Genomic DNA, 24,258 nt, shown 5'->3' with positions numbered 1-24,258 from the left:
ATTGACAATATGGATGTCCTGGGTTCGATCCCCGGCTGGGCCAATTGAGATTTTCTTAATTGGTCCAGGTCTGGCTGGTGGGAGGCTTCAGCCGTGGCTAGTTACCACCCTACGGCAAAGACGTACCGCCAAGCGATTTAGCATTCCGGTACGATGTCGTGTAGAAACCAAAAGGGGTGTGGATTTTCATCCTACTCCTTACAAGTTAGCCTGCTTCTTCTCACTTACCATCAGGTGAAATTGTTTAAAGGGCTAACTTGTATAGAATTAAAAAAAAGGAACATAGTGATTAGATAATCGTAGATGGTATATATCCTAAAAAATTAGCTTTATGAATGTTTTATAAAAAAAAAAAACTTCTCCCAATATTTTAATTGCAGTTTAATGTATCATAAAACTATTTATAAAATAAGTTTTCTTATAGCTAAGCTGATTTATACAAGTGGATCCCTTTCATTAGAAAGCGCTTTCCTCAAACAAGCATATCTACTTAGCATATCATTAACAGGAAACACTAAAATATTATCCGGTGAATCGTATGGGTTATATTCAGTTAACTCTGGAACATAGTCGTCATCTGAAAACAAATCCACATCTCTCTTTTCAATACAACGCAGAACAACACATTCACAGCCTTGTAGGAAATTGCAAATATCTTGAACACTTCTTATTGAGATGCATTCAATGTTATTACTTAAATATTCAATAGAACATCCTGGTAATTCAAATATTTTATTGACTATAACACTAGTCCATTTTATAAATACACCAGTACGTATCTGTCCTCCGAGAGTAAGCCATGGCGTAGGTATAATATGAAAGTTAGGTTCAATTTGTAATAGCATAGGTGTTGCACATTTTGTGAGCGTTATTAAATTTTCGTAATAACCAACCCGTTTTATCTTTTTCTTTTTCTCGAGATCTTTGAGTCTTTCGCACAATATGCTTCGAGGAGTAGAAAGTTGGTTCTGTAATGAAAATAATCGTATTTATATAAATGAATTACCTAACCATTCAAGTGTTTTTCAGATAGCATGGGTACGGTGACAGTTGCCTTATGACATTCATAATAAGTATTATTATCGTGAAATCGCGGCAAACTTTCAAGAGTGAAACGAACTGTCACCGTTTTCAACGGTCTTCAAAAGGAGGTTCTCAAGTTAATTATTAATTAAATTAAAAACAAATGATTTTCCAAAATTAATCATATCCTAAAATTGTTATTACTAGTGTACAATACAAAATTGAAAATATAATATTGGTTTTCAATATACGTTATTATCACAGATACAAAAATAAATTACCTGTAATTCATGAAAAGTGCTACCTTTCTCCCCTTTGCCTTCCAAATATAATATTACTGGGTCATTCATATCATAAACATCATTGTCAGAAAACGTCACTATACTCTCCCTGCAATACATAATACGTTAAAAGTACGATATTATACATATTTAGGTGTTCGAGCCTTCAGCTTGATCCACTTACGAGATTACCCTCCAAATTTTGCCCGTTTGCAGTGTTCCTACCCTACATTTCATTGGGTAAATGAGGTTTTGACATAACATCACGCCGTCATCCGCCGGCATGTCGCTTGACAGTTGTCAATGTCAATCAGTACGTCTTCAAATTTTGTTAAGTGAGCAGTGTTAAATGTGAATATTAATAAATAGTGATAGTGCACAGTGAAATTTGTTGGAGAATATTTTTGTCAACGGTCTAGTTAGATGAGAGATTATTCTCAATTCTAAGCGAATACCCGCTCTCCGGACGGTAGACTCGCTGGATAGACCTAGTTACCAAATGAAGACAGTAACGAAAAAATCGTAGCCATCTTGTACGACCGATGTGTATTGTTCGCTGTCGAGTGTCCACGTGACTCCCGACAAGCTTTTTCATCTTAGCGAATGCCCGCTCTTCGAACGGCAGACTTGCTATGTAGATCTATACTGAATGAGAGTTTTTCTCTTTTTCATCTTAGCGAATGCCCGCTCTTCGGACGGCAGACTCGCTGTATAGTCCTACTGAATGATGAGCAGATGACGTCCCACCTGGGACGTCGTCTGAGACGTCGGCTGAGACGTCGGCTGAGACGTCGGCTGCTCAGACTACGGCTGAGACGTCGGCCGAGATGACGGCTGCGCAGACGTCAGCTGCTCAGACGTCGGCTGAGACGTCGGCCGAGATGTCGGCTGCGCAGACGTCAGCTGAGACGTCGGCTGCTCAGACGTCGGCTGAGACGTCGGCTGCTCAGACGTCGGCTGCTCAGACGTCGGCTGATCAGACGTCGGCTGAGACGTCGGCTGCTCAGACGTCGGCTGTACAGACGTCGGCTGAGACGTCGGGTGTACAGACGTCGGCTGTACAGACGTCGGCTGAGACGTCGGCTGAGACGTCGGCTGAGACGTCGGCTGAGACGTCGGCTGTGCAGACGTCGGCCGCACAGACTGAGGCTGAGGTGTCGTTTAATGGGACTTCATCTGAGATGTCGGCTGACGTGTCGTTTGAGATGTCGGCTGATTCGCTGATTGAGACGTTGTCTAAAATATCGGCTGACGCGTCGTCTGGGATGTTGACCAACGCGTCGCCTGGAATGTCGGTTGCACGGCTGATTCGCTAACTGAGACGTCATCTGAGTTGACCGTCGATGCTTTGGCTGAGACGGCCGGCGTTTACGATGCCTATTTGTCAGCTATTTGCTATTTGCTTGTCCTTTAAGTGACCTCTGACAGCTGCCTTGTCGGCTGCGCGCCTGAAGTCTAAGGCGCGTATTTGGGTACTCTTCAATTACCAGGGTCCCTGAACGTCAGTAATCAGCTTAATGACGATCTTTATAGATCATGGAATACATAACTCAAGTTGATTGGGAGTCTTTAAGAAAGTTATAAATGCTTGATGAATTTGTATTATCAATATTGAAGCTCCTTGGTAACACATCAAACCTGGATGTGTTCGAAGAAAAGATTTCAGTGGAATATGAAAATTACGCGTTTACTGCGTTTCACTATACCTACTCTCCATCTACCGCATGTTTATAGTGTCTAAAGCTCACATGGGCTTAGAGAACGCAAAAGCATACTTATCATTTGAAGCTAACATAATTATTTAACTACTGCTGTGAGTCCTGATTTATTTCCTACTTTCAACAATGAAACAAATCTTTCTGATCGATGCATACGATAATAGGTTCTTTAAAACGGATGTTCTTTGTCCTTACTGCCCTTCCTCTATTTTGAGAGGCTTTGTATATATTAAGAGATCCAGTTGATGGCCTTCCTTATGGACGAACTTGCCTCGTCTTGACTGTATCGGAAGAAAAATTTACTTTGCACAGAAAGTTTATTGGAGCAACGTAATAAAATCTTAGAACCAAGCATCATACAATGGTATTAGAGTATATAAATACTGAGTGTTGTTGGATTGCTCCCGTTCAGTTAGAAGATTATCTTAGCAAGACAAGCAAGACCAGGAAACTAATCTTTTTATTTTGATAAATACTTTATCTTAAAGCAAAATGGGACATGCAGTAAAAATTCCTAGCCAAGCAAGGATATCATTCTCAGAAGCTTCGCGAATATTCGAATATACAACAACAGTCCAGTCTTCACTTGACTGAAGATAATACTAAATAGTGCATTAGCAAAGATGACCCCGCGTTCACAGACAATCACTTCATAATGCAGTGACAGTGACAGTAAATGTTGCACTTCAGATACTCGTGATACATGACTGCACTTTAGATACAAAAAGGGTGGCAATCATACAATGCCTGAGACCTATATATAAAGCCTCAAATAAGAGATTCCACAATCTTTTGCAATGTATTTCACTGTACAACACCCATTTAGCCACCGAAAGTCAACTGGCTTTATCATATTAAAATGCAAGATGTAATAAATAAATATTTTCCGGTATGGGTTAGTCATTATTGGCTAGATACTTGGCTCACACATAAAGGCTCGGGTTCGATTCCCGGTACCAGACCCAATTAAAACAGGTCACTCCATAGAAGCTATGGCTCGAGAAAATGTCCACGAACTAAATATGAGAAGGAAAAATAAATAAATTATATTTGAAGTCAGAAAAGATCTTAGTGCTCAAAATATTCGTGCACTTAATTAAGTGTGCCTGGATCTAAAATTACACTTTGTTTGCATTTCTTCTCTAAGTTTGTCAATCTGTCATATATGATAGATTTAAAATTAATCTATGGAAATTTTTTCATATAATACATATATTGTGGGGAAATTAAGAGAGTTAGGAACGAATAAATATTTCCTTCTCCTTCAAGGGGAAAATATGGCCGTATTAATTAATTACTCTTGCCCACAAAAGCTTATTTGATTTGCCGATACAATCATTCCGTCGCTTTATATATCTTGAACGTACAGGCAAAGGTATCACAAGCCACATCTTTCCCTGCCTCATAGACGGTTTCTGTTCTTAAACTTTTGAAAAATGTCTACTTTGTAGAATGATAACTCTGTATAGATTTGTTAATGGATATATATTTAGCTAAGTAATTCAGATTTCATCCTACTTATACTTAGTTACTTTACTTATAGATGATATTCTTTTTAACAACGATTCAAGCATACTGCCTCTATTCATCATATAGGTGGTAGATACAGCTACCCAATATTGGGTGGTATCTATATAAACTATCGAAAATTCAATCTCATGTCAACACAAATAGGAAAATCGCCTGTATGTCGCCAAAGACAGTACAAAAGAACAGTCAAGAAATGCTACTTACTCATAAAGAAATTTCGCTGGTGGGCATGGTGGCTTGCAACTGTTATAGCAGTGTATAATATTTATAAATTATGCATGCTCCCCGCCTCATTCAGTATACATTATACAATATATCTGCATACGTATTAGAGAAGACCATCTACTTGAAATTTTATAACATCAGATGCAGTAGGATTCAGTAGAGAACTATAAGAAACTTAATATTCATAAACAGTTTCTAAAATGAACGGCAACATGTTTGACACAAGCTTAAAGAGATATTATGGATTGTATTGGATTTTCTATGAGAGAGCGAGTGAGAAAGGACCTTAGATAGAAAAAACTGTATGCAATATTTCAAGAAGATAACAAATATATAAATCTATACCTCTTTGCATTAAGCAGTAAATTCTAGATTTAGCTAACCAACTTCAAATATACCTAAGCCAGGTACTTTTCTGGGATTATAGACGGGTCTATACCGATTATTAGAATTGCAAGATTAAATTCTAAAGTTACGAAGCTCTTCAGACAACATTCAAGGTGATGGAAAAACCAGAAGTAGACTTGTTTACCAGTACAAGGGCAGTGATCTAACCAATCTAAAATATGATTGCTTTTCTAGTATTGCCCATTCGTCGACGTCTTCAGCAAAGACTTAAACTAAAGGCTGTGGTGGCCCTAGCTTATTTCCATCTTCAACGCTAGTACCTATAATTCGAGACATCTTAATCACTGCTTGAGAACCTATCTTCTGGTAGCTCCAGATAGGAGAGAAAGTTTATGATATTCCTCTTCTCCAGGTCTCCATTGTACCAGAGAACCAAGAGCCAACCATTTACAATTAACAATCTAACATTTCTTTCGCGAGTACCAACAGGTCACATTCAGTAACATATTGTATGTGCTTGCTGTACTACTAAGGTCCTTGGCAACAGAGGACAGAATATTTTAGAAACAGCTTGGCGTAAATTCACAATTAATACGTGTAATCAAGCCTGGATATGTTGGAATGGGTTAACAGTTAGATCCTACTTCGGTAGGACTTCATTTTTGCAAATACTTAATAAATAAATCAGAACTCGTACTCAGAACTATTGATCTTTAGAAATCCTTAGTCAAATAGGTTTATAAACCCAAAAATTATCGAGTAGATAATTACCTAGGTACTTGATCAACTTAAAGTTAGACTAGCATTGAAACCAATTTTAAAACCAAAACCTCTAACATGGTTGGTCACCAATGAGTCTATTTATATACTCAACTGATAGCTTATTTTAAGTAGCATGTCATGACTCCTTGTTTTTATCTTGAGTGGAGAGTTCATGTTTTAACTATACACACTACGGTTCTGACAAAATACAGATCAAACATTGGTTTGGTTAACTTTATGTAGTCAGAGGGCTATATCTATTAGTACAAACTGATATTACAAATTTGTTATATTTGGGTAAAGAAATTATTGGACATGTCAATGAATCTGGTTTGTTTATTATGTCTAGCAGAAGACAAAGATTAAAGTAGCTGCTCGCAGTCATTTCGGTATAACTGCGAAGCTTATTGAAATTAGCACGTTTTCAGCTTTCTCAGATAATTTTAAAAGCATCTGTAAATACAGATTTAATAAAATACAATAGAAATTTAAAGTGGGTAGTCAATATATCTACGCTGTCTTGAAGAAGTTCCTCAGATGTTTTGAGGTTTACTTTACTACTTTACAGCATTAAGTGCAGCATATTTACACCAATTTAAATGAATATATGGGTTGTATAGGTTTTGTTTTTACCATTAAATAAAATATCAATTAATAAAAATATGTGTGTTACTTTTGGGTGAAATCTACATTAATAACTGTGATTAATTAAATGACAATAATTTTAATATCAATTAAATTTGATATCTAGTTAATTACTTCAGAGATGAGAAAAATATTTTGTCTCTATGATAATCACTGACAATATACTGATTTATATACTGATAATTTAAACGTCGTTGATCATTAATTTACATGTATAATGATTATCATTTCTTTTACTATCATAAAAAATGGTCATCACAGTACGCCTTGCCATCGCCGGCAGAATATAAACACATCTCGTAAGTGGATCAAGCTGAAGGCTCGAACACCTAAATATAACCGTTTTCCCCCCAAAGGGCAGAAAACGATTATTTAGGTTTCAGCCGAAGCTTGATCCACTAAAATTTCATGCCTTGCCGGCTTACGAGAGTACTGATTGACATTGACAACTGTCAAGCGACATGCCGGCGGATGACGGCGTGATGTTATGTCAAAACCTCATTTACCCAATGAAATGTAGGGTAGGAACACTGCAAACGGGCAAAATTTGGAGGGTAATCTCGTAAGTGGATCAAGCTTCGGCTGAAACCTAAATAATCGTTTTCTGCCCTTTGGGGGGAAAACGGTTATATTAAGTAAAAAAAAAAATCAAAATCGGGCTACTCAGTTAAAAGTTACACGTGTTCATACATAAAAAAAGTATACGTCGAATATTGATATATTCTTAGCAACTTCGTTAGTAACACTCCCGATGGTCCGCGGGGGCCGTGTAGCGATGATTGAAATTGATGACTGTACGCCCGTACAGTCTTTCCCCCGTCGCCCACATATCATGGGAGTGTAGTAGTGTAGCCCTTAGTTAAACGTCACAAATGCCGACTTAGAAAGGTGATTTTTTTGAATAACAACTCTAATTAACTAATTTTCAACGGAATTTGCATAAAAATGCGTTTTAGTCATCGATCTCCTATCAAAAAGTGGATGCACAATCAGCGACCAAAAAACGTCCCCACTTAATGAGTGCCAAACACAACTTCTTGGCACTCAATTCAAGTAGTCGCATTTGTAAATTCAACCTTAAATTCAATACTTACGGTTGAATTTGCTCTGAATTTGAATTTTATTGAATATTGGACTATATTTAAAAACGATATGGTATAATTTTCTTTACCAATAATTCTAAAACTGTCAAAGCAAAATTTCCAGTTTTTACGTGAATTTCCTCTACATGATTGTGCGTTCTTTTATTATAAGAGGTCAATGGTTTAAATATAACAATAACTTACTTTGAAATCGAATCTAAAATACTTTTAAACTGTATGTCCTGGTAGACTTCCAAAAAATTTTCGATATTTCTCTCGCTCGTCCAAGCTACTGTACCTGTTTTTAATTTGTATTTGGTTTCCATGTCGATAACATTCATCTGTTCTTCTTGTATTATTGAGCCAGCAGAGCCAGTGATTATTGGTAAATTTTCCAATTTTATGTTTATGACGTCACTGGCTTCCATTTCAAACAGCAGGCAATTGATTTCACTGGAGCCTTTCAAACCTTTCTCAGGTAAAGGATTGCTCATAATATCCGCTAGTTTGGCGATAAATTCCAACTCAAATTTACCGTCCATTTTACGGCGGTAGGCTACTGAGATTCTGTAAGAAGATTCAACGATTTCATCGAAATGTATTTTTTTCAAATTGTTATTTAAACACTTTGCTCGTGCGGCGATCACACCACCTTTTCTCAGTTCGTCCACTGCACTCCTCAGCGTTGATTCCGGATATACTTCGTATATATTATAAATTTTCTTTGCGATATCTTTCGTAACTTGATTATCTAATGATAGCATAACAGTTAAGAGTATTCCTTCTTTTAAAGTTGCGAATTCTGGTTCACATGTAACCGGTGTTCTATATACATTGTACGGTCGATTCGAAGACATTGCAGTAATCATATATTTTCTGTGGAAATCTTCGACGTTCAACGCAATGCATGGAATTCGCCGAACATAAGGTTTGATTGTTTCGATTTGAGATGCGAGCCAAACCAATTCGAGTAACGGCAGTCTGGCCTCGTTAATATATTTTGCTGTGCTTTCGATATGACGATGTCTCAAAACTTTTAAAAGGTTATCGTATTTCTTTATGAGATGCCGATGACGTCTCATTTCATTGACAATGCAATCTTTTTCATGTGCTAATTTTGAATTTGAGTCGAGGACTGCTGATCTTTTGTGACAATAGGCAGCAGTTTTATTGCGGTCGATCATCGTCAACAGATCCTTCGCTACGATGTTCCTTACTCTTAATGAACCTGGTTGTGATGTAGGGCTCAGTACTGTAACAGCAGCCTTGCACAACATCAGGATTTTGTCTTCGAAATCAGACCACTTCAGAGCAGGACCATCAGGAATTCTCTTTCTCTTATCCACTTTTGCTACAATTTCTTTATTCACAACCTTCTTGGGTTTATTTCTCCTCTTAACGACTCTTTTCGCTTTTCGTTTAGGCCCTGTCTGTTGAGGAATATTAGGAGTTTTAAATACGAATTTGCGCCATAATCTTGGAATATCCATAAATATGCTTGAATCAAATCCGCATGGACCTAGACCATCGCCCAGTCGCTCACCGTTGTCAAACATGCCGACATCGGCTTCATTGCGTAACGGATGTCTTAATTTAAGCGTTTCGCGTTTTGGGGCATTAATTATAGTATTTGAGCTGATATTGGTTACATCGTGCCAATATTTCATAACGTCGTCAAATGTATTGAAATAATATGATTTCTCTATGACACTTCCATCAACTGGTCTGGGCCACTTGCCCGTAGTATTTAAAATTTTTGCATGCCTGTTTATGTAAAAAATACATGAATTTGCTGAATTTTTTCTGGATGTGGATGGTGTATGAACTAGTTGGATAAGACCGAGAGCCGCTAGAATTTTTAGAATAACTTTTATAGAATTCTGTATACTTTGTGAATGTGACAAAAGATTTTTCAATTTTTCCTCCGCTTCGCATATTTTTATGTCTGATGTATCTATTTTTACTTTGGCTACATCTGATGTTTCCAGATTGTTTAAGTTACTTAATGCAAATTCAACAGTCATCTGTGGTATGATAGTTAACAGAGAAGAAAACCCATGTTTTAAAACATTACCTTGACTATCTTGATTCAGAATAATTGTTGATTTGTCGTCATTAAAGTAAACAAACTTGGTAAGAAATTCATGTAATTTCTGGATTTTTATGTACCGTTGATATATAAACTGCCATTTTGGCCTCGCATTGTCTACTTTGCATATTTGGGTTTTCTTTTTCAACACTGGCTTGACACACAGTTGTTTGTATTTATTTTTTATTACGTCATCTGTTGGTTTGATATTAGGAGCACAAATAAGAAAATAAATTTTATTTAAGTTAGTAATTTTAAGAACTTTCAACTGATTATCTATTAATAATTTTTGTACAAATTTCTTAAGCCCCTTTGCATCCATTTGCGGTTCTCCTATTTCTTTCGACACTATCATATTTAATGTTTGAAAGCCTAGGATAAAATCACGTTCTTTAACTATTTTCAAAATACCATTAGCAAACTTTAGTTGTCGTAAAGTTAGTTTCTTTTTCGTGTTTAAAAGAGACTCGTTAACATTTTCAAAACCTTCCAATGTTTTTACTTCAGTTATACTGTTTGGTGTACTTTCTGTTTTATATTTTTCCCTTACAGTACTTTCTGTTTTTTCTTTTTCCTTGTGAAGTTTTAGTTTTTTCACAGGTATATCGTCACTATCAGAATTTGATTCATCAATGTTAGATTCGTTTTTTTCTTTTACACTTTTCGCATGCTCAAGTAGAATATTTTTTTCTTTTGTATATACTTGATCAATTTCTTTCGTAGCTGCAACAGCTACATATCTGTAATTATGAAAGAAACGCGTAGGTTTATCAAAGTTTTATTTATTTTTGTCTTAACTATACATATTAAATACAAAAGCATTGTTTACCTTGCGGTTCTTTGTCTGCCTTTATCTTCTAGAAATTCCCTAACAAGATTTTTATTTTTGAAAATCCTGCAAATAGATCTGCCAGTGTAAAATTCTACACCAAGCAGTTGAGCTATTTCAGTTTGAGTTAGGCCTTTTAGGCCAGCTTCTAAAATTCTTTCATATGCTTGTCTCATTAAGCCAACACCTACTTTATATTGGCATTGTAAAGGTGTTTTGTCAATTTCTTCATCTGATGACGATTCATCACTCTTTGGTACAATAGAAATGAACTTTTTTTTCACAAATTCTGTTTTCTTCTCACCTTTAGAATTTTTACTTTTAATGACTTTGACATCTCTATCTTCCTGTAAGTGTAAAGACCGTAGTAGATATTTATTTGTGATCATAATCATTACCAGCCAATGGACGTCCACTGCTATATAGATATAGGCCTTCCTATGGACTTTCAAATACCATGATTTGCAATATTTTTGTTGTATTGTATGTACCTATAGGTTTGTATGGCAAATATAGTGTACTAGCAGACGTCGCGCCGTTTCACCCGCTTCCCGTAGTAATACGGGGATCATATATAGCCTATAGCGCAAGAAAATAGTGTAGCATCCCAAAAGTGAAAGAATTTTTCAAATCGGTTCAGTAGTTTAAGAGCCTATTCAAAACATACAAACAAAACTTTCCTCTATAAAATATTAGTATAGATTTGCAGGGATTTATAATTACACCACTTTATTATTTAGAAACTTGCAACTAAATTCTTATTGATAGATTGATAGCATTTAGAATGATCCAGCTGCAAGTACAAGTAAGGTAGGCAGGAAATGAAAGGTTGCATCAAATCCTGATTTGTAATGAAAAGTGGATCACGAAGTAAAGGCCAGATTTGTGTGAACATGGTTAGCAAAACCTCTATCTACATCTAATGTGGTCAGCCAGGTGTTATTTATTAGGAGCTGAACGGAGGTATATTATGGGAGATCACTAACGACTTCAATTGACACTTTTATATCCAACATTAAATAATAGTTGCTAGAAGAAACACAGAAAAGTAATTATGTTACATGACAAGACTAGGCCTAATGTTGCTTTACCAGCAAGAAGCTAACTGAAAACGCCAAAAAAGGGAAAGTTCTACACCCCCAGCAGCATTCACAGGATATGTCTTTTTCAAATGAAATAAATATATATTCTGATTGATGGCAAATGGCTTGGCGGAGTAGTGCCTGCCCCCATTCATATGAAGATACCCAAAAATGGGTTGATTAATAAAAACCCTCAGATGACAAATAAATAGGTTTTTTTGACCTGGAATTAATATACCGCCCGAAAGATGAGAGACAGCATTCTCTAGTGATGGACAATACTTCCATAAAGCATTTGTTTTGTCAAAAAAAAGTGAGAACTTATACAAGGTCCTAATAGTTAAAAAATAGTACTTACAAATGTAAAGATATTCAAGGCTTTTTGGAACCTCTTACTATCTTTTGATGAATAAATTTTTTTTCTTATTACAATCTCATTTATTTCTGAATGGTCTGGTTTTTCCAATAAATATTTTATTGTGTCAGCTATAAGGCCTTTTTTAGGAAAATTCCCAATGGCAGGTTGTTTAAATCTTTTAAGGCGTAGTAATATGCTTTTCATTGCTTTGCCAAAGGTGAATTGTGTGCTGTAATGTACATCAATCAGGTCAAGTTTTTGGAGAACGCTTCTGTTGTAAAATAGAAGTTTGGGCTCATTCACAATTTTGCTTAGGTTTGTCGTACCAACTGTCATTTGGCCCTAAAAAGAAAATATTAAATTGAAGCTGGTATTACTTTGCATAAGTTCATAATTTACAATGAAATGAAAAAACTAAACTTTGGTTACACAGGGACACGGTTATCTGTGTAACCAAAACATCATCATCATACTTAATGATGTGTATTTTTGAAATGTATGATGAGGTATGGCAAATCTTTGCCTGATCAGCTGTTATAAAGTTAAAATTAATATTGATTGATATGATTTAGAATAGAAATAATGAAAATGGAATAAAAAATATTTGTGAGCACAACAGATAGATAGCTGCAGGATAACTAAAAATTAATACATTAAAATTCACTCCCCACCACATAACCCCTCTCCCAACGCGCGATGCGAGAGGCTGCGCGCCGCGCCGCTGCTTCGCAGTTTGGATCGTGCTGCGTTGCAAGAATCAGCTCATGACTAAGGGCCTCGTATAGGTTCGAAACTTACAGGTTTCATAATCAATTAACATGAATAACACTCGCAATATTATAAATTCTAAAACATTTTACTTACATTTTCTCTCCCCTTACCAATCAACTCCAGTAAGGCATAGTGAATTGGTGTAAGTTGACTCATGTAGTCCATTGGCAAATGAGATGCTAAAGCATGCCACCTCTCCTCCATTGATGCTACAGCCACTAACTTGCCTTCATACTTTGAATTGACTTCTTCATATGACATTGATTGTATAGTGTCCTTTAACAATATTCTTGTAGTATAATTGGTACATGATCCATATTCATTCTCAACTGGAGAATACTCATAAGGGCCATCTAAAAATGTTTGCTGAAAAATTCATGAAAATTCTGTATCTGTCACAATCACTGACCAAGATCAACAAAATATTCTGTTGTTGTGAAAGTAATGATAGTCAGAGAGCTTTCCTTGTAAGACCCCCAGACCCATTTGAGCTAGTTTCAGCTAATCTGTTCAAGAGTGGACTCAAATCAGTCGAAACTCAAATGTTTCTTGGCTAAATTAATTTTAGGCTGGTAGGAGGCTTTGGCTCTGGCTATTTACCACCCTACCTATAAAGACACCGAGCAAATTAGCATTCTGGTATGATGTTTTGTCTAAACCGAAAGGGGTGTGGATTTCATCCTCCTCCTAAAGTTAACCCACTTCCAACTTAGATTGCATCATCACTTACCATCAGGAGCGACTGTAATCAAGGGCAAACTTGTAAAAATAAAATTCCCACCAGATGAATTCATCCACCCCTAGGACCCTAACACTGGTTAGGGTAGTGGTTTGTCAATTTTATATCACCCTTATCCCACCAACCTGCATTGTAGAAGCATGGTTGGTCTCAGCTCCATATACCTTCTCATACAAGAAATCCTGGCACTGTAGTGGGCCTTTAAAATAGGCTGATTATAATGACGATGAGCCGTGATAATCCAGTGAATATGACCTTTGCCTCCAATTCCGGAGGGCGTAGGTTTGAATTCAGTCCAGTCTCGAACTTTTCAGTAGTGTGCATTTTAAGAAATTAAATACTATGTGTCTCAAACAGTGAAGGAAAACATCATGAGGAAACCTGCACACCAGAGAGTTTTCTTAATTCTCTGTATGTGTGAAGTCAGCCAATCTGCATTGGGCTCGTGTGGAGGACTATTGGCCTAACCCCTCTCATTGTAAGAGGAGACTCGAGCTCAGCAGTGAGCCGAATATGGGTTGATAGTGATGATGAGACATTCTATTTCTACTGTAGTATACTTACAGGGTCTGCTATATATCCAGTAGTTGTATCAACAATTGTGAAGCGATCTATAACTTCTATAACAGGTGGTGGCTCAGGAACTTGAAAGATGGTTATGGATGCCTTATTAGTTATGTACTTCCAAAATTTTTCTTTCATCTTGGAAGTTAAAGGTGAATTAATACGTTTCTCCACTCGCTTCCATAGCGTCTCCAATCCAATGCCTTGCAGTCCGTCCAAAGCTATCTCGTCAATTAAAATTTGTTTGTAGTTTAAAGAAAAACACTGTGTAATATTTTCCATATTTTACGCTTTATTTTTATTTCAACCTTCCTTTTTTTCTTAAGTTTTACAGGTATTATTTTGTTTACACAATAGGAACTAAAAAATGTTTAAAAACTTTACACTAACAACTTGTAACTATACAGTATTAGTCAAAGTGTGTAGTGCTTAAAAAATCTGTGGAACTTAAAAGTTTTACGTAATTTTCATTAGAAAATTTTGAATTTGCCATTATTGATTTTAAACATGTGATTGTGATGTTACTTTTTTTATTGTTGTGACATTTCTGATTTTTGACACTTGACTCGTTGACATTAACAGTTCTTGAATGTTACCAACTTCTAAAAATACTTTCCTTTAGGCCTATCTCGGACTACTTTAGTATTTTAGTCGAGTACGAACAATTTTTGTATTTACCGCCCAAAAATCGTTCGTACTCGACTAAAATACTAAAGTAGACCAAACTAGGCCTTAAAGGTAAAGTAAAACCTTGTACATATGTTTTCTGTGTTAAAACATAAGTTTATGTACTTCTCTGTCCACACCTCCTAAGTTAAAAAAGTGAGAACCCAGAGCCATAAAGGCAAGCTTTCATAAAAAACGCGACTGAGAGGCGTAGACAGAAAAGTAAATAGAGCGATAGAAACGACCTAATCTAATAGCATTCCAATTTAATATTCTGAAATGATGGTGATAACAAAAAGCTCACGATGTGGGTTGTGGGCTCTTCTTAAGGCGCCTTTCGAACCTTCGTAACTTTAATTAAAGTTTTCGACTTTACCTACTTATCATTTAACTTCACATTTTAAAAGTGTTTGTAATAAAAGCCTACTTGAATTAAATGAATTCTGAATACAGCTGACATCCTGGAGTAGTGGATCAAATGACAATATTACGACAGTACCTACTAAGTCGTGTTCGGTATGCGATGGGACCAATAGAAAGCGATATTCTCTACGACATTGTCAATTTTCTTCACAAATTTCGTACAAAATTGTTCAGTCTATTGGAGAAAAATAGAAAGTAAAAGAAAGAAAAAAATATCTTAGCGGAAGCGGGTGCTAGATCGGTGTCCGTGTGGGTGCAGGTGCAGAAAAACTGTAAAGAGATGTTGAAACTGTTGATGTTTAAAGATCAACACTTTACCGCAAGTGTTTTCTTCCTGCCCAGCTACTAAAGCAGCTTTAATGGATATTATAGTACTCAATATACACCTACTATAATAAATAAAAAAATATAAAAAACTGTAGCGTTCCATTCAGGACAAAGGTGTTGTAGTGTATGCTGATCGATAATTTACACAATGGTTACCTAATTATAGAATAAGTACATTGTGTGTATCTCAATATATATGTATATTCGAAAGGTCATCACGAAATCTCGAAAACCGCTTGACATACAAAGATAAAAAACAGGGAGGTAGTTTATTCTTAGTAGGTGTCCGCTAAGAACGGATTTTGTGAAAAGGCCGGATCAAGGAAGTCTAATGACGAAGTTGCAGACGTCCGCTAGATCTATGTAATTATATGTCAGCGGAAAAATGTAAATACCTACCGTTAGATCATAATCTATCTCGAGATAGACTAAGTTAACGGTATTTATAATTTACTAACAAATAAACGATCAAATCATTCCTCCTTTTAATATGTATAGATATATCATACTACTAATAAAACAAAATCTGGCTATTTATAAAGAAAAGACTATTCAAATTTCAATATTTTATTTACTAAAGAAAAGGAATACATTTTATCCTTTGCTAAAATATTTAGCATATTTTAATAATATTTAATGAGAAAATGATCATAACATTTGAAGGCAATGAGGTATAAAATACAAAATGGCGTTCGTCGCATTTCATATTTTGCACGTCACAGTTCATTCTATTCGTCTCTAGTTATAAAAAATTGCACTCTATAAATATGGGCAGCGATTACGGTGTAGATAACAGTACTATCACTGCGTTTGCATTTTGCATTATTCATCGTAATAATTATAAAACTCCTACTTAACCTATGGAGTGTCTAAAAAGCAAACCAACACGGTCAAAGTAATGTTATATTAAATTATTAATAAACGCTATTCTGAGAAATTTAAATTATGATGAAATTACTTGGTATGTAAAGAATAAACTCTTCAAATAACCATCATGTTTTTGATGAAGAGATTTGGAATAACCATTTTATAAAATAAATGTAAGTATATAACTTAGGAGTGATAAAAAGATCTTGGTCTGTAGCCACGTGGCACGTCAATTCTGTCTCTACAAACGCTAACGCTACGAAAACTAAAAAAATGTATGGGAATGACAGATCAGCTTGTTTTCTTGACCACGTCTGTGAATTGTCAATAGCAAATGTCATTCCAATACATTTAACATTTGTAGAAAGAGACGTCCCACATGGCTACAGACCCTTGTTTTGTAAATGTAACACTCTACTTGAGCATCATATACTTCATTGGCTTAAGATATATCTTGAGAATTATAGATATCTTGTATATTACTAACGCCTGGTTATTAACACATCAGATATAATTCAAGTGTCATTTTAGGATGTATTCTTTTTTTTAGGTATACTTTGGCTATATTTTGCTCAATATATGTAAAAAAATTAAATGGTTATTCCAAACTTTAGCGGGTAGGTACACTTGGGCGGTTACTATATAAGTTTTACTAAAGGCACGCTAAAGAAACGCACTAAAGGCCAGTTTCAGGGAATAGAGAGAGAGGGAATAAAGACTACAGATGCAAGTAAATTTACTTAGGCACTTCCATAGTTACCGATCACCCCATCTATTTTGTCGTTTACGCGGATATTCGAACGATTCGAAAGAGAAGTAGAAAAATATTGCACTCGCGTTAACCGACTTTCTTATACAATTTACGCGATACTTGTCACTTTGTGTTGCTTCTATTAAGTAGTGATAGAAATTGATAAACGACTTCGCCAGGTGTGTGCCAGTCTGGCCAACAATAGGGGCTTATGACCATCCATTTACTTATATCATTGACTCGATAACAAAAAATGACGATAAAACTCGTCGGATTTAAGTAGATACCTGTAGTTCCTAACCGTGGTGTTTGGAAATGTCTAGTAAAGGTATGGTCAACAGTTTGCCCTCTATCTTTACTCTGCTTAGTCAGCATAATTGTTTGCCATAATTGATTTATTGATTGATACCCAGGACTAGCCAGTAAGTATCTACCTACATATAACAATCTACGTAATTACACACTATATGAATGTACAATAATAACATACACTTTAATTTGTAAAATATATTTAAATACATACTCGTATCAGTGTCCAAGGAGTCTAAAAAAAGTTTAAAAATTAAAACTTTTAGTGGTACCTACATATAAATAAGTTTTTAATGGATCAAGTCGTATTTCATTAGACTTTTATGGAATTTGAAAAAGATTTAACGTTTTTAATATATCTACGATATTTTGAATAAAGTGACAAGTATCGGCTAAACGTTTCTAACAGGCGCAGCTACCCCTATAAATAAACCCCATAATATATACACGCTATAGTAAACCTATGTGATGGTTAGTTTGAGATGTGTTGAAACCCGCTATTAGATAGGTACTTAACAATACTTTCATAAAAGTTTCCGATTTTTATTCTATCGATTCTTCTGTAATTATCAGATACTTCTTTTTATTATAACAAAGTCTTCAATTTCTAACGCTAAGGCTCCAAGTCTCAAAACAAATTAAGCGGTCTATTATAATCTACCTAATATTTTAATCCAATTCGCAATAAAGGGAAACAAACTTGAAACATCTATATCATAGAATAATATAAATAATATTAGAAAAAAGTAAGAAATAAATCAAAAAACGTAACAGAATTTTCTTTCCGTTTCCAAGTATTTCACATTTTTATTCTTTTCGCAGGCGGCACGATCTATCTATGCATCTTAGGTAGGCATTCCGTTGTAAACATTGTAAATTCTTCATTTTAAATTTTAATAGATTCCTACCATGTTAACACGAATTATTACTTTGACAATTATTTGATATACCGTTTAGTTCGAATTGGACTAAAATGGATTTTAAATGTAGTCGATACGTTCTAATATAATTTTTAATATTTTCAAATAATTTACGCTTACACGAGACTTTCTAGGCATGTTTACGAGTATAAAAGGTGGTTCAGTAATTTTAAACGTAGAAATGGTTATTGTACATTTCGTTAAGATTACTTTTTTTAATTAATACAAAAAACAATTCTTAACAATTCACGTTCAAAAATTTCTCTTGCGCTTATTCTAATCGCTTACGCTAATTTCGACCGAAAGTATAAATTAATTACATTACGGAAACCGCTATTTACATTTATAAACTAGCCTCTCTTACGTATGTTTGCAAATAATTTTGTTCAGCGGACTATTAAAATGACAACGTATACCTCGTAACAACATTCATAAACTTCATTATAAAATGGCTCCCTTCATGGCTTTCCTTAAAAAGCTCGATGGATAGTCTCCATAGAAGATTTTAGATTAAAAAATTAAACATTATCGTCATTCTCTAATTAAATATTTTCACTAAAAGAAAATATCTATGTTGTTGTATACTTTCTCGGAGAAAGCAACATTGTCACGCAATTTTTGATAAACTGTTTGTAACTCTTACTGTCTACTACATTTTATTCTCAGCCTTACTACAAAATGTATAGTTTGAAACATTGGTTAAATTGGGATACAAAATTCCAAGACATTTTTGTTCTTCTTCCGTCGTATAACACTATGAGTATCATCTACACATAACTTATTGGCAAAACTACCTTGGTACTGAATTATAGGATGGTGATAACAAAAAAACCTGCTCGATTCTGGAGGAATACATTTGTTTTTACTTGAATAATATATATATACATTTTAATTTAAGTATCTTGACATCAAGGCATAAGTCGCCATTTTAATAGGTTCGATTAATAAATATAAATATATACTAAACATTCGTCAGAATACACAAGCGCCTACATAAATAAATGATTTATCATTTAGAAACAAATAGGTATGTGTGCGTATTGGTTGATGTCATTAATGTATGTAAATCTCTAAACTAAATTGGCAGCTCGAACATTGTCCCTCTCGCTATGCACCAAACAAAAAAGGAGCGTGCTACTTTTAGAACTGCCAATTTAGTGTAGCCATTTATGTACAAAATATTTGACACCAGTATGAAAATATAATATACGAAAGTTGGCAGTTACGTTCATTAAAAATAACAATATTACATTTTTTTTTACTAATCATTACGTTTAATTAATTACATCTATAAATAAATAATATATTACTTAAAAACTTTATGGCATCTTTGGTATATTAATTGTGAAATAAAGTTGAGTATTAACAAGGCAATTTCAGAATGCCTTCAAGTGTTATTATAAAAAGTTAACTTTGCGATTTATTAATAAATTTTCAACTATTGTAACTACTCTAATGTCCTCTTTAAACAACAGTTCGAACGAAACTCTGACACAGCTGCAGTGTACAAACTATACACGTTTAATAAATAATTCGAGTAAGTATAGTATCTACTAAAATTGTCTATTACCTTCGTACTCTACGACATGGAAATCGTAACTACCCGCAAAACTATCGTGTCGTTTTTGAAACTGTTTTACTTTGGCGTGTAGCGTTTTTATTTTAATTAAATTCTAAGAATACGACTTGCCAAGGACTAAATTTCCGATTTTTCAGAATACTCCGGGCAGTTTTAGGAATGCTAATAACTTGAAAGCTACATAATGTAGGTAATGTTTCACCAAATAGGTAACGTATTTGGTGAAATTACATTAAGAGTAGGTTTTCAGTTTCCAATAATGAAGAGGATTAATGGCGAAAGTACTCTCCTAAAATCTCATTTTAGGAGAGTAATGTTACCAGTGATGTTTAATATCAGATATTGGTGTATGAAATGCAACTTTCGCTTAAATTGTGTCATCTGGATTGATTTCATAGTGGCAGAGATATACGTATAATGTCCTGGCTGCTCGGAGATTGCGTGTCTGACAGGTCGTGATCGAATGGGACATTTTTTTTTAAATTAAATTGCCTCGTTTTTTGTCTCAGCACTACAAAGACAAACAGTTGGCATAACCTTGAAACAGCGCAGTCCAACAACGAAGCTACATCGCCCATTTGATCACAACCTGTCAGAAACGCAATATCTGAGCGGCTGAACTTTAGTAGACATAGGTACACTTTCTCGAATTACTTAACTAGAGTGGTCAAGACAACGAACATTACAATCCTGCCACACACACTTAGGCACTAGATCATTACAAATAGAATTGACATTTTCTTTACACACATTTAATTGTCAACAATTCATTGAGAATGCGTATAAACTTTCCTGAAAACAACTCGCTAGCTAGTTGAAGCGTTTAATCAAGATTTTTTTTTATATAAATTAGCAACAGGAACGTTATCGAAAAGAATTTTCAAAGTTTGGCCCACATGTCTGGATTTTTTAATTTAGAATCAACCGTTGACTAAAAGAAGTGTATAAGGACATGGGTACATCGAATATTAATTTTATATTGAAGTTAAAGAGCGGTTAAATACTCCATGTACCCATAACCTCATTTCCAAAATGTATATACACAATGACCAATCCGATCACAGTATTTTTACAAATGGCGCGCCACCACTCTAAGTTGGCAATACTGCACCGCAGTGCGCTTACTCTCTATTCTCTATGTTTACATAATCGCTAATTCTATAACATTATCGGATAATTATCAAAACGATCCCCTAATAATCTAGATACACCCATAAGAAGCACTTTTTAATAAATGAATAAGTATCAGGATTTACATTTTATTTATACAAGGTAAATATAATATTTATATTCATATCTTTCTCTGTATGTACCGTTTACATTTTTTAAAACTGCTATTTTGTTTTAACGCATAATTTAAAAATAACTATTTTGACAGTTCTAAATGTACAACTCATAGTATGCGGCCTACATACCTACAGTTTTAACTGTGCAGTTTTGACTGTACAGTTTTGACTGTGTAGTTTTAACTGTACAGTTTTGACTGTGCAGTTTTAACAGTTGAACTGTTACAGGTAAAATGTTCGAGTGTAGGCAAAACTAAAAACTGTACAGTTTGATTGAAATTCCAATTAGACTAAACTCTAGACTGCATTACAGGTCTTTCCTAAAAGAACAACATTAACTGTTAGATATGCCAATTTAGTTTGATTTAAATATTTGTTATAAACAAATTAGCAATAATGTAAACGATTTTTTTTATTAATATAATTCGACAACATTTTGAAGTTTAAAATTAATAGATAATTTAAAATATACAGCAGTTATCATTTGAGTCTTCTAGTCATAAAGTGACGTACGAAGTATGACTAGACTCAAATGATACGTACAAATACAGACAGTCATGCTTACTATATCTATGAATTTTCGTGTATGTTAAATATTATGGAATAAAACCAAAATCATCATAAGGTAGTAAACACACTGGTGAATATGAATAAAATTGTCAAATTAAGTACAATTGTCACAATGTTGTCGATTTGTACTGGATTTTTTTCAGTTTTAGAAATTCCTTATCGTTACTTAATGTCACGCTACTAATAGTAGTAAAAAGCAATTGTGCAAATTCATTGCACACTTTTTTCGAAATACCTCAACTGTAGGTACATGCAATTTTTTTAATCAAAATTGTTAAAATAGTATGGTACAGCAGAGTCATAATAATAAGAATGAAAAGCATGGACAAATATTCGTCTTCGTCTAAATTGGTTAAGTAATCTACGTCAACAAAAAAATCTTTAGGTTCTGAACACTATTGATTTGAGTTAGTTTTGAAATGCAACAAGGATACGGAAATGCGTACGTCAATGTGGTGTTACCATTGGCAAAAATATTTTCCCATCATTTTACACCTTGAAATTATATTGTGGACTTACTGTACGTTCTGTGTTCTGTGTTAACGCATGTTACCCAGATTGTACCTCAAAAAAAATCCGCAATGCCATTCACAATTTCACATAACTAGTCATCAACATGTTACCAACAAAACTTATATTTTTACCTAAAATATAAGTAAACTATGTATATTCTAAACAATCTACAAATTTGTTACATTTTTTTTATCATCATACATACACGGGTCGATATTGTATCGCCTTTTAAAAAAAATATTTTTTGTCACCTCTTCCGATATAGCATCAACTTTTTTTTATTCTGGATAATCACGAGTACGTATATTATTTTGTTTCGCATGGAAGAATGTTTCTGTCACGTAAACGGTGACTTTGTATACAATCCAAGTAGTAACAAATTACACGAAATAACACGCTATATTTTCTCAGCCTACCTTACAAATTTTTCCTTTTTATTAATTTGTAAAAATAGGCTCTAAGTTTCTAATTTTATAGGCAACTCACTTGTACGATGCATTGTAACGTTACATCTTCCAACAAGTGTTAATTGGCAGACCTTATCCATAAGGGCGAATTATGCGCGAAATTCTTGCGAACTCATGCGTACAAACATCCCTTCTAAAACACACAATTTTCGATTTTTTCGCACGAAATTCGCATGCTACTTGCGTAAGCAAATCACACTAAGTTCTTGTTTCACTCTTGGCTACTAATAATGGTATAAGAAGTCCTCTTAGTTGCTAGAGTCTCTAAGATTATACGCGAGTCGGTAGATGCGAAATTCGCCCTTCTGGATAAGAAACTACTCCCTTACGCTGAACTAACTGATGGCACCGTTTCATTAATCACTACATCATACGGACGGTTGATAGGTCATTGTGGAGTCACAAATAACGATTTAAATTTTTCTCTACTCCAGTAACAATGGTATTAATAACCGTTGCTGTAACCGGAATATATTTCTCGTTTCCACTGTAACTGTCATTTGTTCATATTGCAAGCGCCATCAAAAAGTTCAGCGAACTAATATTAACCACTATCAATCGGTACAATAACAATGTGACCCATACTTCACAGTTCAAATAACGATCACGCACCATTTTGGAATGTCTATATTTTAATGTCCGTATCACACATTCGGGGAATGCCCTCGATTGATGGTATGCGAGGGTAGTTTCAAAGTTTGGGTTAGTGGAGCGCGGGGCGGACGCACTAGTTGCGGTAGATGTACGCGCAGGGCTGGGGCGCGGGGGGCGGCGGCGTGGGGGGGCGCTCCCCCGACGGCGACGGCGAGGAGGAGGGCGGTGAAGGCGACGACGATGACCCGCTCGCGGTCCCTGACCCCGAGCCGCTGCTTTGCTGCGACACTGCAATTTTAACATGTACACTTATAAATTCTCCGCAATTTTTTGGCGTTTAATTAAAATTAAAATGCCTCATCATCAAGACCCGATGGACGTCCACTGCTGGACATAGGCCTCTTGCATGGACTTCCAAACAAAATGGTCTCGAGCCGCGAGTATCCAGCGGCTTCCTGCAACCCGCTTGATATCCACCTAACCAACACTGCGCTTTAAAATGCCTACACCTACATAATTAAGAAATTTAACGGAAACACTATGGAAATACCAATGTTTATTTAATATCTGTTCAAACGAATATTTTAACATCCCGCAAATTCACCGTACAGATGCCGGGACAATGTTGTAGCAGAGAAAAAATCCGAACAGATTTCGGGACTTGTGACATGAGTAATGAATGGGTTATGTTGTCTCGTAGAAACTTTAGCAGCTTTGGTTACCCTTTCTAATAAGAAGTAGCAATTTTAGTCAGGTTAAGGATTTAAGCATGTACGAGTAATAGAAAAATTTTGCTGAGACGCAGTCTGCAATCCGCTGTCAAAAAATCTCAAATGGTTTCCTTAATATATCACGATTGTGTAAGTGCCGTAGGCTCCTTAATGGGACCTCAGTGGCATCACCGGGAGTTTTGGGCGAGCACAGAAGCATCGCCTGATCG

At 35.2% G+C, this 24,258-nt stretch overlaps 2 protein-coding genes across 6 annotated transcripts in view; both read right to left on the bottom strand.

The window, feature by feature from the left end:
• Positions 1–365: 365 nt before the first annotated feature.
• On the bottom strand, positions 366–14,586 carry LOC112053278 (uncharacterized). Its single transcript, XM_024092662.2, has 7 exons — positions 14,047–14,586; positions 12,837–13,109; positions 11,973–12,314; positions 10,533–10,879; positions 7,819–10,443; positions 1,305–1,413; positions 366–968 (listed from the first exon to the last, which is right to left on the bottom strand). The coding sequence occupies exons 1-7, from the start codon at positions 14,326–14,328 to the stop codon at positions 435–437; spliced, it is 4,512 nt and encodes a 1,503-aa protein (XP_023948430.2). The 5' UTR covers positions 14,329–14,586; the 3' UTR covers positions 366–434.
• Positions 14,587–16,013: 1,427 nt separating this feature from the next.
• LOC112053281 (semaphorin-1A) overlaps positions 16,014–24,258 on the bottom strand; it is a 484,933-nt gene continuing 476,688 nt past the window's right edge. For all 5 annotated transcript variants that reach the window (XM_052887876.1, XM_052887877.1, XM_052887880.1 and 2 more), the window contains one exon: positions 16,014–23,606. The gene's annotated coding sequence lies outside the window, so the exon portion shown is untranslated. The remainder of the gene's footprint in view (positions 23,607–24,258) is intronic.

This window comes from Bicyclus anynana, chromosome 20, assembly GCF_947172395.1.
Source record: "Bicyclus anynana chromosome 20, ilBicAnyn1.1, whole genome shotgun sequence".
Lineage (NCBI taxonomy): Eukaryota > Metazoa > Arthropoda > Insecta > Lepidoptera > Nymphalidae > Bicyclus > Bicyclus anynana.
The sequence above is the reverse complement of the archived record's forward strand: the minus strand, read 5'-3'. Positions and strand labels throughout refer to the sequence as shown.

Coding starts and splice junctions, on each gene's coding strand:
- LOC112053278 (XM_024092662.2), bottom strand. CDS start 14,328: ATGGAAAATATTACACAGTGTTTTTCTTTAAACTACAAACAAATTTTA. Junction 12,315..12,836: donor TTGGTAAGGGGAGAGAAAAT/GTAAGTAAAATG, acceptor TTTTCTTTTTAG/GGCCAAATGACAGTTGGTAC. Junction 969..1,304: donor GCACTTTTCATGAATTACAG/GTAATTTATTTT, acceptor TTTTCATTACAG/AACCAACTTTCTACTCCTCG.